General features: G+C 42.7%; 1 protein-coding gene across 4 annotated transcripts in view; it reads right to left on the bottom strand.

Annotated features, from left to right (window-relative positions):
• Positions 1–20,141, bottom strand: part of CMIP (c-Maf inducing protein) — a 168,413-nt gene that overhangs the window by 52,026 nt on the left and 96,246 nt on the right. For all 4 annotated transcript variants that reach the window (XM_077831130.1, XM_077831131.1, XM_077831132.1 and 1 more), the window contains exon 3: positions 13,188–13,238. In XM_077831130.1, the coding sequence (XP_077687256.1) occupies positions 13,188–13,238 (51 nt within the window). The remainder of the gene's footprint in view (positions 1–13,187; positions 13,239–20,141) is intronic.

Raw genomic sequence — 20,141 nt, 5'->3', positions numbered from 1 at the left:
CTCCAGTGTGGGGGGTCTGTATTGTACCTTCTCACCTCCATGTGTAGGAAAGCCCTCTGGCCAGTAAATCCCATGTAGCCTCATATGCGGCCCCCCTATCATGATGGAACAGAAACATAACTGGCAGATCCTGAGCCAGACCTCCCCGATCTGTGCATTCGAGATGCTATTCAGTAACCATCTAACACAGAAGGCCAATTGTGGCTCCAGCTGCACTTTGCATGGACTAATGCGGTTACTATCGTAATCAGACCTGTCCACAGGGGAGATGTTTTTTTGGCAGGGCTGACCTTGATGCATTCCCCGAAACCCTCCATCCCCGCTTCCATTTCCTTTTGGCAAATGCTCCCATTCTTCAGGCCTCAGTTCCAGCACGAGCTTTACACTTCAGGTTGGCAAAACATCAGCTTTCATCCTGCTCACAGCAACTGCTGTCCCATATTTTTCATATTACAGTGCCAAGCAAGGTTTTGTTTTTTAACGTTGCTCTGTCTACGCGGAATTTCAGTGCTACTGTGAAATATGTTTCTAGCAGAAACACAGAACCCCAGGGCTGCAATAACCATTCGCACTGGAACAGCTGGACCCTTGGGTTGCAAATTCCATGTAGTCTTTCCCATAAGAAAGTGACATTGACCATGTTTTCCCATATTTTTAAAATGAAAGACAGAGAGGGCCAGATTCACCAGTCCTATGGCAGCAGCCAAGGGTCAGACACACCTTGCAACATGAGTAGTTGGGTGGGGTTACTGCTGCTGTAACCCTCCCTTGGGGTTTTCAGGAGACGAGGGCAGCTTCAAGCTTATGGCCAGATCTCTGTGGAAAACCACCCCACAGAGGTTTCTGGATGCACAGAATCAGACCATCTCCCAGCCGTCCTGCCAAGCCCGCACCATCTGCTTTAAGGGCTGCACTGGCCTCCCAGAGTACATCTACACTCGCAGTGGTGTGCAGAGTGCAGACCCTGCATGCCCGACTAGCAAGGGTATAAATAACAGTGTCGATGGGGAGGCATGGTGCAGGTGAGCAGAGCGCCCTACGAGCCTGAACCCTAGCGTATGTACCCTGCACGGCTCTCTACACACCCACCACTACCCAGCTCTTTTTAGCAGTGTACCATCCCGCTGCCTCAGCCTTTCCCTGCTGCCTGCTTGAACCTTTCACTCCCACGTGTAGTTACACCTCGCAGCGAGTGTGGACGCGGCCTGCCTTGCACTGAGGTGTGTACAGCTACATACACCCCACATGCCGTTGCAAGTGTAGACAAAGTCTTACTCATCCCAGTAGAGGGGAGGTTTCAACCACTTTCTGGCCCTGAAATCTCCTCCTGGGGCAGATCCCATTTCTGCCTACTGCAGGGTACTTTAACCTTCCTGTGAAGAAGCATCTGGTGCTGCGCTAGGGTCCTCACAGGATACTGGACTAAATGGGTAATTGGTCTGATCCAGTCTGACACATCCTGTGTTTCCCTGATGGACTTCCCACCATTAGAGATGCTCTGTTATTGCCGCGCAGTGCCCATGTTCTAAGCTCTGGGCCAGTCACAGATGGACAGTTATGTACCATAGCTAAAAAAGAGCTCAGACTATCAGCTAGGTATGTAAATTATATGTAAATTATAAATTACACCCAGATCAAGAGGTTCAACAGCATAAAGGCAATGCCTGGGAATGACAGTCTTCAAATAATACAACACAAGAGGCAGCGAGTTATGATGGAGTTACAGCACATGTCAGGAGGTGAACGCAGCAACTGTAACCAGAGAGGAGCAGTAACTCCAGCTGCCAGTACAGTCATACTGCTCCCCAGAATGGGAACTCACAACGCGAACAGCCCAACCCATAGAGAGACTGGGCACTACTGCCTGGGATACAGAACATAGCTGACACCAAGTCAAAGAGTGTCACTGGTATCCAACTTTCTAATGCCGCTTCATCATATCACACAGACGCTGGCGCTTGTGGAGTCTGGTTGGCGATGTACACCGGCTACCAGCCTGATGTGGGAATGAGGGACTTACACTCTAGAAAAAAGGCACAACATGGCCTGATCATTACTGCACTTTGACCAGTTTTTCCAAGTAGGAGACTGCATCCAGGCCACTGGGGAGCAAAGCCAGATAGCATCCCTGCTGCAGAGAAACCCATTGGCTCTGGCTTGCACACTTCAGATTCCACGCTGTGAGGTGGAATCCATTTGTCGCCTGGGAAACAGGATGCTGTGCCAACAGCAAGACTGCAAAATAGATGCCAATCATTCCAGGAGGCTAACGATTCAGATGGGAAATAAGACCCCCTCACCACCTGAGAAAGCTCCCTAAATTAGCACTAAGCGCTCTCTAATACTGCATATTTCGCTAACCGATAACAAGAGCCTCCTAAGGAGAATCAATGTCAGCGCTATTTCCTAGTCTAAAGGAGCATTGGGCAGATCAGGTGGCAGCCAGCAGCATGCAAAGCAGTTACATTTCCCAGATATACAAGCCAGATTTAAGGGACACACTTGTCACCCCCCTTTTTTTCCCTTTTACTCTCCATAGTGTGCAGCAGCCCCTCACCCAAACTCTCTCCTGGCCCCCACTCTGTCTCACCTCCTGCAGAAGCTTGGAAATAGAAATGCATATACTTACCTATTTTGTTTCCCCTTCCTCGGCAAATGTAATTTTTCTTTTTTTTTTTTTTTTTTTTTGCTGTTTCTAGCTCTGCACCACCATAAATGGCTTTGAAATTGACTTCTCTCTCTCCCATGTGCACCTGCATCATCAGTGTCGTCAGCAGGAGAGATGTGCACGGCTCAAGGAACGTGTTGGTGTCAAAAAGCTGCCTGCTGATGCAGAGGCCTTAGGGAGGAGAGCTCAGATACTGTACACTGATGTGATACTCACAAGCATCTTAAAGGGACTTCGGAAAAGCAGCCATTTCCTTATGACAGAGCGCTGTATTGCGGTTTCCTTTCTCACAAAGAGAAGTATTGGATTTCAGAGCTGTGTTCACATCTGACGTGAGTCCATCACTTAACTCCGTTCTTTACCCCTCAGCTCACCGCACAAGATCAGCATAAAACCTGAGATTTCACTAAAACTACTGCAATCTTTTTCTCCCTTATATAAATGCTGCTTGACATGGCAAGACAAACCAACACTTCAAAGGCCTAATTTGGCATTCATTTTGCACCTAAAACTCCTGTTGTGGCCCTAGGAATTTTGGGGTGGACAAAGAATGCATCCTCAGGGCCAACGTCAATCTTACTTTTAAAGCTACCACGGTTTAAGTAAATCACCCTCGGCAATTCCTTTGTTCTTGATGCATCTTACCTTCGCAAGGGTCACTTAAGTGTAATCTAGTATTCTCATTTCAAACAGAACTGTACAAAGCAGCAGAGAATATGCTGCAGTGAATAATCATGACATGCTGGCCACTTGGGGTTGAATAAATGATTTAAACAGCTTTTGCTGTCAGTATTCTCTTTCTTATTTTAGTTTTTAAAAATGCCACTCTTCAAAAATGAAGGACATTTAAATGACAACCAAGCGGAGTGTCTGGAAATTATTACAGGAGAGATAACAGATAATGAATATGGCAACGTGCAGCACATTTCATTCCATTTGGTTTGGTGGATGTTAAAGGTAATTGCTGCAATCCTTTAAGCGGCTATGCTGCACGCTGATTTTATACTGGACACAGCAATTTTATCGTGGTGAATTCAAGACACATTATGATGAGAAAAATATGAAAAGAAGGAGGAGGAAAATTTAAATTATTCCTGTCCTTCTAGACCTGTGTGGCTACCTGGGCTAGGAAGGATCTGTTCCTGCAGCCAGCGAAATCAACGGCAAGACTCCCACTAATATCAGTGGTGCAGTATTGGGCTCTAAGGCTGCTGCTCCTACAAGGTACCAAGCACCTTTCAACTCCCATGAACTTTAGTAGGAGAGAGTGCTCAGCACCTTGCAGGATCAGGCCCTCTCTAAGGGAAGTCTGACAGCCAGAATTTCTGAGACAAATTTACATGACTGATTTTATCAGGAGACAGTACTATGACATAGGCTACAACAAATGTACCAAGATCATGATGCCCATGAATGCTACCAGACATGGGCATCACACAACACTGTAAACACTCAGACATTTTCAATCCAGGCAAGTGGGTTGGACAGAGTTATTTATTCTAAGATATTTGAGCTTCATAGATCATAGAAATCATAGAATATCAGGGTTGGAAGGTGACTACAGGAGGTCATCTAGTCCAACCCCCTGCTCAGAGCAGGACCAGTCCCCAATTTTTGTCCCAGATCCCTAAATGGCCCCTCAAGGATTGAACTCACAACCCTGGGTTCAGCAGGCCAATGCTCAAACCCCTGAGCTATCCTTCCCCCCATGTGACATGAGACAATAAAACGCCAAGTAAAAAAGTCCTGTGGTGCAGGGTTTTCGAAGGCCTAGATTGTTCCTGGAGATGGCTATACAAGAAGGGCTGTACACTGAACTGCTCTACCAGACTGTTCTGGGGAAAATGTATTCTCTCCCCAAAATTGCCATTGATGACACGTTGCTTAATGCTGTAGAAAAATGATGCTATCTAATAAGGCCACAATTAAAGATGAAATCACACAGCATATTTCTGAAGCCAGTTCTGCCTGTGGTCACCGTTCTCGCTGTCTGTGGAATGTCAGAGGCATTCAACTTCACACCAAGATTAGTGTCTATTGTGCAATCACATTAAGCTCTCTTCTCTATGGCTGCGAAACATGGACACTCTACAGCAGGCACTTGAAGCAACTAGAGCATTTTCACATGCGCTGACTGTTTCTCCTCTGCAATATCAAGTTTTCAGACAAGATCCCAACCATCAAAGTTCTAGACCAGTGCTATATGACTAGCATTGAATCCCTAACAACACAGGAGCAACTTTGCTGGGCTGGTATGGATCGATGATACGCGAACATCTATACTGCAACTGCAGCCTGAGCCCCACAAGCCCTTGTCAGCTGACCAGGGCCAGCTGTGGGTGTATAATTACAGTGTAGACATATCCTTATTGGCCTGTCAGTCTCAAGAATCATTCAGACAGCAATGAGGGAAGGAATCTTTCCCTGCTACAGAGCTGGAAAGGCAGCTGTTCTAGACACTAGCAAGAGAGATTTCACCTGCTCCCATAGGTAAGGGGGGGATTTCAATCAGAGCAGATAAGGACACTTTCTAACCCTCCGTAGAAAAGAGAAAGGGGTTTAGGGAAACTCTTTATCTGATGAAGTGGGCTGTAGCTCACGAAAGCTCATGCTCAAATAAATTGGTTAGTCTCTAAGGTGCCACAAGTACTCCTTTTCTTTTATCCTGGGAAACATCTTAATTCTGTTCAGTACAATTCTTGAAAAAGCCTCAGCAGGAAGATGAGTTTGACTGAGGAGCAGCGAGCTTTGTGAGAAAGTACAGCCCAAGATCAAATCACGGGTTCTCATATCCAGTGGCTCATGTAAGAAGGACAAGTGACAGCTACACCTCATAGAATCTCCCTGAAGGAGATCTCCAATCCTTTCCCAAAAGAGACCTCCTCGATGCTAGGGAATCTAGCTCTCCTGAGCCACGGTCTAGTTTAGGAACCCAAGGGGAGGTTGCATTTTACTACAGTTATAAAAGAGGCACTGAAAGAGTACTTTGCAAACCTGTCAAGACATAGGGTCACTGTGACCTGGAAAACAGAACTGCTTGGAATTAGTCATCAACCTACAGGAGCACTGTGCCACAGCAATTCTCCAACAGGAGTCTGAGTGAAGCAGCAGCGCACCCCAGCTGTCCATCACTCCTGTCATAAATATAAAGAGAAGGGTAAACACCTTTAAAATACCTCCTGGCCAGAGGAAAAACCTTTTCACCTGTAAAGGGTTAAGAAGCTAGGATAACCTCGCTGGCACCTGACCAAAATGACCAATGAGGAGACAAGATACTTTCAAAGCTGGATGGGGGGAGAAACAAAGGCTCTCTCTGTCTGTGTGATGCTTTTGCCGGGAACAGAAAAGGAATGGAGTCTTAGAATTTAGTAAGTAATCTAGCTAGATATGTGTTAGAGTCTGTTTTGTTTAAATGGCTGATAAAATAAGCTGTGCTGAATGGAATGTATATTCCTGTTTTTGTGTCTTTTTGTAACTTAAGGTTTTGCCTAAAGGGATTCTCTATGTTTTGAATCTGATTACCCGGTAAGGTATTTACCATCCTGATTTTACAGAGGTGATTCTTTTTACTTTTTCTTCTCTTAAAATTCTTCTTTTAAGAACCTGATTGTTTTTTCATTGTTCTTAAGATCCAAGGGTTTGGGTCTGTGTTCACCTATGCAAATTGGTGAGGATTTTTATCAAGCCTTCCCCAGGAAAGGGGGTGTAGGGTTTGGGAGGATTTTGGGGGGAAAGACGTTTCCAAGTGGGCTCTTTCCCTGTTATATATATTTGTTAGACGCTTGGTGGTAGCAGCAAAAAGTCCAAGGGCAAAGAGTAAAATAGTTTGTACCTTGGAGAAGTTTTAACCTAACCTGGTAAAAATAAGCTTAGGGGGTTTTCATGCAGGTCCCCACATCTGTACCTTAGAGTTCAGAGTGGGGAAGGAACCTTGACAGCTCCGTTATTCCAAAAGAGCAATGGAGAACATACAGTTGCCAGGCTACAAACAGAGGATCAAGGCAGAGCCCTAAGAGCATAGTAAAAAGCCTCTGTGTTTATTTGTTGGGGGGTGGGTGTTCAGCTGCACTTTGTTTAGTCATTGTATACACCACTGCAGACTTGCCTTGAATTGGCTTAAATTAGGACATAGATATAAGGTAATAATTACCTGTGCTTTGTCTCCACTAGGATTTCACAGCAAAATCACTAACGCATGTGAGCTACCTTGCTGTAAAAACACATCTTTTGAAGACATAGCCTCAGTGAGACTTCTGCTCTGGTGGGGACAGGGTCACCCACAGAGTGATCTCACCCCATGCATTGACTGTGGAAGCGATTTTGCTCCAAGTGCATAAATCACTCCCTTTGTGCCAGTTCTTAAAAAGCTGAGAGGCCTCATGGAAAACACTACAGGAGTCTGCTTGTAGAAACAATTCTGCTAACCCGCCAGCTGTTTTTTTTTTTTTTCCTTGGTTTCTTAAAGAGCTCATCCTCACCTTGCAGTTATTCTCAATCTGAGAGCAACATTCTCTGCTTCTGACACCCTGGTCACCCCAAGCAAATGACCACAAACGCAGGAAACAGAAGGCCAAGGCCAAGAGTCTCCAAGGGACTGGCAATATTGGATGGCTGGATTTTGGGTTAGGTGGGGCATAATATGTAGCAGGAACAGAGAAACTCTAAAAAAAAATCTCCTGTGCTCATGAAAATGCCCTGAGCAACAGGAAATTGAGGGTGGGGTTCTAAACATACCAAAAACAAACAAACAAACAAAAACACATGCTAGGCAAGTAGAAAGTTTTCTAAAGAATTTCCCCCCCCCACCAGGAGGTGGCCCTTTAATTCATAGACGGAGTGGTAACATCAATCACAGTGGAAGGAGAACAGGGGAATGCTACCACAGAGACTCACACAAGCAGAGAAGGCAGCAAAGAGATGGCATTTCCATTCAAAACAAAACATAAAAATGAATGTTAAATCCCAGCAGCAAGAGGGTTTGGAGCTGGAGACGCAGCGTTGCCTCATCCTGAGAGAAAGGCACCAGTAGTCCAAGGTTTCTGAGATTTAGTCTCCGTTTTGCTGGGAACAAAGCCACGTACATGGAAAAGCTCTTACTGGCATAAAATGCAGCAGCCTGTTTGTTTAGCAGCACTCGTCTACACAAACAAATCACCCTCATGCCTCACTCTGTATTGGTTGCTTACTAAATTCAGAGTCCACTTTAAGATCCTGGATATTCAAAGCCCTACGTGGGATTGGCTCCAGGTAACTAAGAAGTCACCTCTCCCTCCGTGGTCTCCCATAATAGATACCTGTATATTTCACTGGTAGGGGCAGGAAACAAAATTTCCGAAGGGCTGAACCCAGAGTGTGGAACTCACTCCCGTAAGACATAAGAATGGCCATGGGGCCTCCACACTTCCAGAACTAAAGGCAAAACTAACTTACTCAATTTAGCTTTCCCTCAATTAATTATTCACGCACTCACAGAGACACAGTCGAGGACTTCTCCTCTTTCCTCCTCTACCTTCAGTAACTGAAAACTTGCTGAAGAAAAGAAGTGTCAAGTTCTCGGTTTTATCAGATGCCTAAGATATTCCTACAAGAAAGGCAAGGAAATGGTCATGACATGTTTGTTCGGTCTTCATACTGAAATGTGATGTCTGTTGCAGCGCAGACTGGAAGCAATGGTGGAAACCCACCCAAGAGAATGGCTGAAATCCAGGAAGGATTCCAAGGAACAAGCAGCTCTTTGAATATGATTTTGATATGAAGTGCGTCACATGGTTCTTTAATGCATTATCACATGATGCTTCCTCTCTCAGATCATCTGCCAGGAGATTAACCGATGTCCCCATGCCAGTTTCAGTGATGGAGCTTTTTAGCCATCACCTCTGGTAAGTTTTCTGATCTCGTGGTTTCGAGACACTTTTTACCCAGATTTAAGCCTGTGAAACCCTTTGATGCTATCATTTAAATTCTATATAAACCTCACTCCTGCAACAGTGCTATTTTTAACCATTACCATAGTGACAATGCCGTAAGGTGTTTCACATGAGGCTACACCACACTTTTCAGAACAGTGTCTCTCATCTTAACCTTCGCTGTTTGCAATATAAAAATACTGAACTTCCATTGCTAGGGCCAGATTCCAACACCTTTACTCTTTTGGGCATAAAATTCAGTGGGGCCACTGGTGGAGTAAAGTGCTATTCAACATGAACAGGGGTATCAGAATCTGATCCCTAGCAATTCACACTGAGTAGTACCTTATACCACGAGTGGTTCCATTGAAATGTGGAATAAAGTACTATTCATTGCAAGTAAAGATGTAGCAACTGGACCCAAAGGGTCAAGAGAAATACTCAGCGGGCCATTGTGAGCTGATATTTGACCCAAAATACAGTAAGAGGGGCTTCCATGGATTTTAACACTGACTGTCATGAGACCAAAGGTGGGCTTGAAGTTAAGGCACTGGACAGGGAATTTAGGAGACCCGGATTCAGTTCCTATCTCTGACACAGACTTCCTGTGGAACTTAGGGCAAGTCACTTAGCTTCTCTGTTCCCCAACTTTAAAACAGGGACACTAGTACTTCCTTTCAGTTTTGTCTATTTAGACATTAAGCTCTTCAGGGAAAGAAAGGTATGTACAGTGCCTAGTACAATGGAGTCCTGAGCTCAGCGGAGACTGAGCTCCAGGTACTATCACCATACAAATAACATATAATGATAGTAAGGCTTCCCAATGGAGAACTACTTTAGACATTTGTATCTGGGTTCTCCAGACTTGCAGAAATGTTTAGAGCTACTTTACTGATGAGAGTGCTGGCATCAAGGTACCATACCAAAGTATCATCCAGCCGGGCAACCAACCTATTGTCAGCCAGATGCAGATATTACCCTACCAACCGGCCTTTGGTGATCACCACCATTCTGAAACAGCGGACTTCCCGCTTCTTTGCAGGTTCCCTCTGGATCGGTTTAGTCACCACGCCAAACAACTTGCAACACAAAATGCAAGTCGACAGCTGAGTCGGAGCTACAGACTCCGTAGCTGCTCTCAGATGCTCAAGTTAATTCTGTATAAAAGGGTGGTTTGCCCCTTTTTGGCCTAGAGGCCTGGGGCCAACCAACCCTAGTTACAAAGCAGGGCTTAGATGATTCCCCTATAACACCAGCAGGAGGCTGCGGGGTGGAAGCGAGAAAGAGAGACGTTCAGGGAGAATCAACCGGAGGAAGCTGGGGTAGAGATTGCAGAAGTGCAGCAAGCAAGAGCTCCTGCAGGAGACTTTTGGCTAGGGGGAAGTGTTTGAGTCTGGAAGCCAGAAGGCTAAAGAAAGCTACGGACCAGGGAAGGCAGGCTCCCCAGGCATAAGACAGAAAAGACTCCAGCCAGGTAGGGCCTGGGAGGAGCCTGCCAAAGCAAGAAAGGACCCAGGCAGGTAAGCCAGGAGTAGGAACAGAAATTTTTTGTTTGTGCAAACTTTTGCCAGACTTTTAAATGGAGTTTGGAATTTTATTTTGAGTTTATTTTGTGTTAATAAAGCCAGACCCCAAGGAGGGGTATTTCTGCCACAAATAACCTACGGGTGAAGTTTATTGAAGAGTCCAAGAGGGGAAACTGAGGCAGGAGGCCACCTGCAGGGTCACCTTGTGACCCCCAGGCGGCACCTGGGAGGAGGCCACTAATTGATATCCTGCCTTTGCCCTTGCTTCTATTGTGAATTCACTTGAACGGCCAAATACGTTCCAAGGTAAACAGCATAATGTTAGTGGGTGTTTTTCCTCTGAAAAGTTAAGCAACCAAAACATTAAAAGCAACTATATTCCAGCAAACAGAAATGTTTTAGCACAAAGTATATGGGTCATGATTTAAGCTCTGCTATTGTTCTGTGGAAATGAATTGCTTCCTATTCCTGGCAAAGGGAAGGCCTTTCAAATCAAGATAATGTTTTATTCTACTAAAAAAGAACTTTAAAAAAAAAAAAAAAGCAGCAGAGGGGCAAAAATAAATCCTTCTATACAGCAAATGTCCACTGAGGTTAAATTACTCAAAGTTTCCCAGAATGAGAGGCTTGCTCGCAAGCACCGGAAAGTTTATGAAGCTCATCCTTAAGATCAGCTCCTACAGAGCGAAGTTGTCTCCATATCGCTGGAAGATGTATGAGCGAAACAAGCCATGCTACCTACAGTGTTTCTTTGCTCTTTAAATCTTCAGGGCTAGATTGTACCTTTACCATCTGCCCTGTGAATGGGGTAGGATATGGCTAAGCCGCACCAAGAGCGGACCAGAGGCATAGCGAGCAGCTGATTAATTCTACCTTTGCAGAAAGTAATCTGCTGGCCCACACCACCAGCCTCAGCTCTCTGGGCACACACATTGGGTGGGGTGGGAGAATTCACCTAGTCTTTGCCCTTCCTGCTCTCTCCTTGCCCATCAATGCAGGAGGGGAAGTCACAGTACATGGAACCTTCATGCTGTAATCCATGATGCCCCCATATTTTACCGCAGGGCTGCATGAGCAGCAAGATAATCTTGCCTTCAAGGCTAATTTTGCATCAGTCATACACTGAAATATTGGTAAAAGGAAGATAAGGCACAGTTAAGTGGCAAAAGCAGAAGTGTCTTGGCTTAGCACAGCCTTTGCACACAATGCTATTTGTCCCCTAAATGGACACAAACAACAGACAGAATATTCTGCATGGTCATGAGCTGGGAGAGGGTTAATAACTCCTTAACATTTGGATCTTGCTGCTGAGAACTTGGATGTGTTCAAAGTATGAGCTTGATCCTGCAAGGTGCTAAACACCATGGCCTCAATCCAGCAAAACACTAGAATTCAATGGGATCATTCAAACAGTAAAGTTACTAAACACGAGTAATATTGGTAGAATCTGGCCCTTTAGCTGTAGAGCACTGAGGTATCACCACACGAAATCTGATACTGACCTGCGAATCATGGTCATCACATAACACAGCCAAGCAGACTCAAAATATTGCAAAGATGCATTGATTTCATTTGTTCCTCCCACTAATTTATTTAACATCCTCAGAAGATTGTCAGTGTGTACAATTTATTAATGGGAGAGAAAACATTAATAGTTTACATTTACATAGCACTTTCCAGCCCAGGATCTAAAAGGATTAAATATGACTCACACTACAGCTGTAAGGTAGGTATTATTATATCCACATAAGTAAACCAAAGCATAAAATTTAAAAGTGATTTATCCCTAAATTTTCCTTTCTCTGTTTTATTCCCTTACTCCTAATTACCCATTTGTACTGCCCTGTACAATTCCTCTATAAGTAGCTGGTAAAAGAGAACTGTAACTGTACAAAACACAGGAGTAATCTAAATTTTCCTGGGTAACTGTTTTTCACAATCCATGCTATCCAAAAATGCCTACCCCAAAGCAATTCTATGGGAAGGACTTCCATTTATTTTCACATGCACTTGTTGTGGGCAGAATGGAATCCTGATAAGTGACCAAGAAAGAAGTCAACCTGTCAGACTGCACTGGAATGTTTCCAAAGAAAAGTCCTTTGCTGCTCTCTCAGGTCCAAAAAAACATACAGGAAAGTTATTGTTTCACACCGTGGAGTTTATACACATAACAACCCCATTCATTCTCAAGTAAACGTCTTCGTGGTCAATTTGGACCTGTAACAGAACTCATCCACAGTCCTTTAAAAGGTCACATTTTGGTGGTTGGGAATGATCTGTTTTTGACATATTATGGTGTCATTTGTGAGCCAATTTGTTTAATAATCCCAGCATTAATCAACCTAATTTCTAATGAGCAGGAAAAATTACCCAAGATTCTTGAATTAACACCACCCAAGATTGCAGGTAATTCCAAATCATTTAAAAGTATGAAACAGATTGATAAGCAGACTGATGCTACTTACAATGAATAGCAACTTTAAAAGGTACCCTTGGCCCAGTTTCACCTGAGTAAATAAAATCAAGTACCAGGGTGTCCTAGCATATCGCAAGATTAGGCTGTCTGCCTTTTTGTAAATTTCTATATATCTACTGGATTCTGTGGCACAGAAACAAGTGGGCTCTTGTTACTGTATCACCTGAAAATGGGTTTCATATATACTGCATGGAGGCTACCATAGGCTGACAGCGCTAGGTTATCACAAGCTGCTCAGTTTGTGGCCTTGTTAGGATTTAGGGATTCTGAAGGGAAAAGACCCTCCTCTTTAGACAGAGGACATGGCTGCAATAAGGTGTGGAAGAAAGACAAAAACAAAAAAAGAAGTAATCACCTAAATCTCAACGGGAAGGGACTTTTCTTCATTTGAATAAACTGAGCCTAACCACTAGGGATGAAGAAATGATGCACCTGAACTCTTGGGTCAAGACGATGTCAAGTCACTTCATTTTTTGCTGTGGTTCTTCTTGGCATTTGCACATCCACAGCACCATGCATGCATGACTCACAGGGCGTACAAGCAGAGGGAAAGCATGCTTCATAGTTACAATTATTAACGTTGCAAGGAAAATAGTGAATGCAAAACCTACCTTCCACTGCAAAGAATGAAACCACTGATCCCTCAGATAACTGTTTGCAGCCTGCAATTAAAAACAAAAACACATAAATTGAACCATTAGATTCTGTTAAAGCTCTGGAACATTGAGTCAAACACAAGCAAATCACCCGCATGTTCTTTAAAACCCTCAAAGCAGCGCACAACTGTGTGCGTCTGAAACCACTGACCTTGGCTCTCTGATCTAGAATTACCAGCTTCAACCCATGCCCTTCATGAAAGTGGAAGAGAGTTTTAAAAATCTACCAAAGACTTGGGTTTGCATTATCATCCATTTATTTTAACAGGCAGCAGTGACAAAGACGTTATTACATCTTCTTAAAATTTAAAATATTAAATATTTAACTTAAAAAAACCAAACCCTTAAAAGCATTAACTTCAGCCGATCCAAAACCCTTTGAGGTCAATGGAAAGATTCCCATTAACTTCAATGTGCTTTTGATCAAGCCTCTGACAACTATAGGCCACTAGTCCTCTATATCAGATCACCACCCTGGATTAAAATGCGGACAATATTTTGCAGATACCTCCATTTATGCATCATCCTCCCTTGTTTCCCATTCCCCAGCTGTGATCTAGCTACTTGAGTATCGTCTTGGCAACAATGACAATAGAATGCAATGAAAATATTAAAGAAAACACACACAGTTTACAGCATCTGCACGAATGCTGCAATGGTCATTCTCAACGTAACATGTGCACCAGTTTTTGTCCATATTAAGCAGAACTGCTAAAAATTCCTTCTGTTCAGCTAGGGTCGTAGCCAATAAGGAAATAGTTCAATGCTCCCAAAGGTCACAGGCTTGATACCAAAAATTATAAAAGCAGCAGCGCTGACGTAAATTCATTAAGTGCACAGAAAAGTGTACATGCCTTTCCAGGGCTCTCTGTACATTAGAAGTATGTTGTGTGGGTTTGCTTTTCCAGCTCTATCTCATCTCCTTTCAGCTGCTAGGGCTTTTTCCTTGCAATTATGGATGTTTTAAATGAGTAGTGAAAATAATAGCATGATCAATGCAAGTCCTGTGCAAGGAAACAACAAGGCTCTTCACTGGATAAAAATGCATCTCCTTTCAGAGGGGGCTTGTGTCCTGCAATGGCAAAGATCCTACAAACTATTTCCTGTGCACCTGAACAAACGTTAAAGCATCTTTTAATTATTTCTCCCTTTCCCCACCTTTTCGGATAAGTGTTAAAACCTAGAACGCACAATTAAATTTATTCCAAGCTAAAGGTAACTAATGGTATCCAGAGCTGCAAAAGTTAAAGTTAGTCTGGGTACGAAATATGCCTCTAACTTCAGGGTCTGATCCTGATCTCATGCTGGTGAAAATCAGAAGTGTCTCAATAACACGAGTGGAGTAACACTGTTATAACAGCAGCATATTATCAGAATCACGTAATACACAGTGGATCACCAAGCAAAGGGGGTTACAAAGAGACTAGGCATATTATCTACTGGCCCCATTGATCTAGTTGGAAAACGGAATGCCCATTCTGCCAGAAATTCTGACACTTCAAAATCTGCTTATTTCAAATCAGAATGAAAAACTAAAATTTTGATATCTCTCATGGAATGGAAATACTAAAAAATACCATCTAAACACTTAATTTTGGTAGTATTGAATCATTTCATTTAGGTAACGTCAAAACATTATATTATATATAACACCTATTACAATTAATATTTTAATATAATAAAACTTTTAAATTAAATGAATCCAAATGATAAAAAAACTAGACAACACATTCTGACAATATCAAATGAAAAAAGAAAGTCAAATCTGTTTCAATTTTTCCCCATTCAATATTTTGTCAAAATACGTATGTTCCTACACAACATTTAGATTTTGATGAAACTGCATTTTCTGACCAAAAACTTATGTGGAAAATTTTTCAACCAGCTCTAGCTGACTGGACATATTGATGGCCATGTACTTCTGAGGACTGAAGTTCAAAACTGCCCAAAACTTTCATATATCTTGTAACAAAAGCCAGCTGCAGTGCCAGAAAGGCTGTCCACCTGAAGAAGGAAGACGCAATCCTGGTCTTGAATTCCACCCAGCTGTTCTGGCCCTGAATGTAGGAAGACATGCTATATGAAGACATCAACAGAGAGCCACAAGTGTTCAGCGAAACAAAAACCTATAGTATAGAACTATCTGGCACAGGTATACCCATCAGGTACCACTCTGGACTAGGAAACACACTGGGAGATAAGAAAAGAGAAGTAATAGAATTTCAAGAACAAAAACAAAAGTGACCTAGAATAAAGCATAAAAATACGTCGAAAAATTGAAATGATCATTGTTCCCTTCTAGGCCCTTGATTAAAATAGTAACATTTGGTACTTCTGCAGTACCTTCTGTCCAATCACTTTACAAATATTAATTAACCAAACCTCATACCCCAGAACTAGCAGCAGAGCTAAGAGTAGAAGCTAGGCGTCCTGGCTCCCAGCCCCTTGCACTAACCACTAGACTAGTATTTCCTCTCCAAGAAGCCAAACTTTTGTGTTCTAAAAGTAATACTTTGCTAAATGGACCATGCCCATGCTGAAACCAAGGACTGATCCCCCATGCTTCCTTGATCCTAACTGATCAATTAAGCTCAATATTCCAGCCAGCAAGCAAGTTCTTATTTTGTGTAGGTTTGAGAATGTGTGTGTAGCATACAAAGGCTAGAGTGCATGCTATATGTCCATAGAATCTGACTTTTCCTAAAGGAAAATCAAATACTAGCTGAGCCTGTAAAAGTTTTATTAAATTGCCAGCAAACTTTCTAGATAGCTATTGTTTTTACATTGATAACAACAACATACACTGGTTTCTAATATTACTAATTATTAATAGGGAACTGTAGGACTCTTTCTCCTTAAAAGGGCAATGTCAACCTGTTTTAGGTCCTAGATTTGACCTATGATGTGATTTGAACCAATTACCCTCTGAGCCAAAGGTAGGTGCTTGACCATTTGCATTAAAAGCAAATCACCATTAGCTGTTAACTGCCCTTCATTTTCCAGACACTGGCGAGCACAAGACCATCATAAACACCTAGACAATCAATATAAGCAAGTGGGTTTTATGACCAACATTGCTCCTCCTGGAGCCTAGATAGAACAGTGGCTAGGCACTTTATAAAAACCTGGATAAGAGATTGTTCAGACAGAATACACACAACAAGAAATAAAGACAAGGCTGAGAAAATTCCTGACCCACAAAAACCGGAGGAAAAACCCAGTGATATGGATTGCTAAATGTGAAAGCGCAAAACTAACAGAGGAAGAATTTATATTCAAATTTGAGAGGGAAACACAACAGAATTTTTTAAGAAAGTAGATCCAGCCTAAATGTGCCGAAATTGCAAGCTTAGATTCCAAACTTTGTGCAGCATTTAAATATGATGTTTTTGTTTAACCTATTATATACAGCTAGGCCATCAGCAAAATCTGCATCTGAAACTGGAGTTTAAACAACTCCAGAATTTGGGACTTTCTGGATTTGGGTTGAGACCACTTCTAAGAAAAACAACTACAAAGAAGATGATTGTAAACACAAAAGCAGAAAACAAACCTTTAGAAAATCCCGGCAGGTCTACCACTGATCAAGAACGAATGGTATCAGGACCTTATCAAGTCAATGGTTGTATCCCAGAAGCTCACTCTTCAAAGTGCTACGCCTGGCCAGATCAAATTTATTAAACTTAACCACTGTTATCTTGCTGGGGTTGTTCTGACGCTAACACTCTCTTTCCCATACTCGGCAAGACCAAACAGGCTAGAAAGCTTAATCCTCCCTGTACATGCTTCCTCCTGCATATTTCCAGAGAACTGCTAAACCACAGCTATGTCCAGGAAATGTTGGAACTTTGGCAGAGCTATGAAATTGCTCACTGTTACAAAACATCATCTTCCTTTAGGCTGATATTGAAGAAAGGGTAACTGGGCCTATTTGATACTTACCAGGATAAATAAAAGTTCTACAAGACACAGAGTTAACAGCAATATCTTTTATGACTCAGGTGTTTATCTAGTTATTTGCCTGTGCAAATACCTTCTGTGTGTGAACAGTCGCAGTAAGTGTTTGTGCATGTGGTCTCTGTAGCTGAGAAAAATCAGTCCCCAAAAGTGTATTTCCATCACCTGAAAGCTTTGAGGCTATGGTTCCACTGAATATCTAAGTCAGGTTTGCTCTGGTCCAGAATGACATCAGCATGTATCTTCAACCATTAAGTTATTGATTTTTAATTGCTTTTGCTTAGAGAAATGCATGCAACATGCACAATGTCCTTGCCTCCTCTGTGCTTTTGTTTGCCATCCGTAAAATGGGTATAGCAATAGTTTTCTACCTCACAGGGATATCATGAGGCTTAATTAATGTTATTGAAGCATTCTGAAAATCCTTGAAGTTTATGATTAGTTTATTATTAATTATTATTATTATTAGGTCCCTCCTCTCACTTAATGGACCTCATTTTGATCTCTACACTCAGCTAAAGCAAGAATAGTTGAAGGCCGACACCTATGTAGGAGATTCCTTACGCATTTTTGGGCCAAATCGCCAGTGAGTAAAAATCGGCACAGTTCCATTTCAAGAGCTTGTCATCCATGACTTCAGTGAGATAACTCACATGAGTAAAATCACGCACATGCTTACATGTTTGCCAGACTGGGATTTAGCTCAAAACAAAATCCTTGATTTAGTGAATCAGCTCATAGGCCAATTTACACGAGCTGAGGATATGATCCATAACTTCCATTGAGCTTTAGGATACAATAAAGAGGAGAGATTGAGCCATCACAGAGTTTAAAACTTTATTTTAAAAAGTCATGTTTTAATTAGCTATTTTGGCTGCACTGGGGAATTTTTTCTTACTATCTTCGTCTTATCTGTACAGCCAGTGCCATTCTGCACCAGTTATTCAAAAAGGGACATTACCAACTTTGAAGAACCACACTTCTGTCCGGCAATGTTTTAGCTACCATTTTCACATTTAGCCTTTAAGATTAACATGAACTAAAGATAAAAGAAACAGAATAATTCCCTCATTTTTAGTTTGGTTAGTTTGTGCGTTTAGCAGAACTTTGCATATAGTTGGTTGCACTATTTCCCCTTCATAGTCAGTCAGTTAGGCCCCAATGCAGCAATGAGCTCTGTGCATCAGTCCCATGTGACCACGCAGAATCCCCTTAGTTTCTGTGAGGTTTCGTGCAGGGGGGCTGGTTGTTGGGAGCTTATTGCATCCAGGACTGAAGCCTCAAAAGGACAGAGAAACAATTTAGAAAATAGGAAAATGTGAATGTAAGACCCTAAAAACATAGCCGCAACCTGTGTAGGATCTGAAACTCTTTGTAACTATTTTATTTTATTATGACGATTATGATGAACAGGTAGAACACTGAAATCAATGGAGCTATGACAACTGACATCAGCTGAGAATCTTCCTCTCTATATGTAAGTCAACATCTATCAATGCCATTTTGCCAACAGCTCTATTGCATTAACTTATCTTCTCACACTGAAGTGTCACACTCTGCTGACCTCTGCATTATTCACAAGGGTACAAGAAATGGCTTGTCCAGATAACAAAATGTTATAACAATTCTCCTTATTATAGTGCCCTTTCTGTACGCCATCCTTAAAGAACTCCCTAGCCAGCAGCAGTCCTGAAAAAAAAATCAGCTGGCAATACAAAGTGGGGTTTCATGATCTGGGGTCTGTTGTAATTCTTCCCAGGCTCTGAGTTTATTCTGTATTTCTCTCTCTCTGTATGTTTTCCTGCATTCTGTCTGTACTCTCCTCCAACTGGTAAGACTATAACTATACTGCAGACTTCTCTGCACCAATGGTCACACTAAAAGCCAATTTTAATACAATGGAGGGATGAAATCCAGGTTCTTCATGCAAAACTCAAGTCAAAAGACCTTTCACCAGGGAACAAAATCCTCCCTTCCAGTTTTTCAGGTGCTGCAGTCAGCCAAAACACAGATCAAGTGGTCTCTGCTGCGATAGGGCACAGATTCCACCGCTGCCCCCATCTCTACTGTGTCCCACCCCGCACTGCTTGGCGCCCTAACACACGGGAGGATTTTGCTGGTAAAAAATTCAGAGTCAGAGTGCAGGGAAGTAGCACAACCAGACTCCAGTCACTACTACAATCTGCATACAATCCCTGCCTCCTCCCCCCATGCACAGGAAGTGTGAGCAGTGTACTGACATCATTTGCAGATCCAGGTGCCAGACTCTTTCATTCCCATTGCCCAACTAACAACCCCACATACACAAGGAGTAAACTGCTCTGGAACCTCTTCTCCCTAGTCTCCCTGCCTAGTAGAGCCACAGTGGTTCTGCTGAATTCTGGGTCTTCCATGATCCCAACCATATCACCCTAAGGATACTGAATGGATTTGCTACTAAACAAAACCCAGACTTTGAAAGGGAGGATTATATCTGGACTAATCGGCTTGCTAAACTAAAAACAAGTACCAGGAAAAGCATATGGATTAAGGAAACAACAGGCAAAGGCATTCCCAATCCAGCGGAAATATTTGCCTTGGGGACTCCCTGACAAAACACTGAGCGCAAGTAGGAGCTGAGTATGTGCAGTGAGCGTTGTCTTTATCAGGGCTTCCTGTTCCTGTTTGTTTTTCCTTCTGACAACACCTGATTGCCAAGAATAGAATAAAACAACACTGCGCATTAGGGATGGGAGAACTCTCTTTATCACAGTTGGATCCTACTTGAAAAAGCCACAGACCAGGACTGAAGGTTTCTGAGATTCCAGCTCATTTGGCTCTGGCAAAATCTGAGAGTGGACTACAGCCTGCATTTGAGGTTAAATGGTCTGTACAACATCACCCTGTCTCACTTCCCCATCTCTCCCACCCTCCAAGATCTTAAACTGAGCCACCACCAAATTCCACTACCCT

Source organism: Eretmochelys imbricata, chromosome 12 (assembly GCF_965152235.1).
Source record: "Eretmochelys imbricata isolate rEreImb1 chromosome 12, rEreImb1.hap1, whole genome shotgun sequence".
Lineage (NCBI taxonomy): Eukaryota > Metazoa > Chordata > Testudines > Cheloniidae > Eretmochelys > Eretmochelys imbricata.
This window is presented reverse-complemented; position numbering and strand designations above follow the sequence as displayed.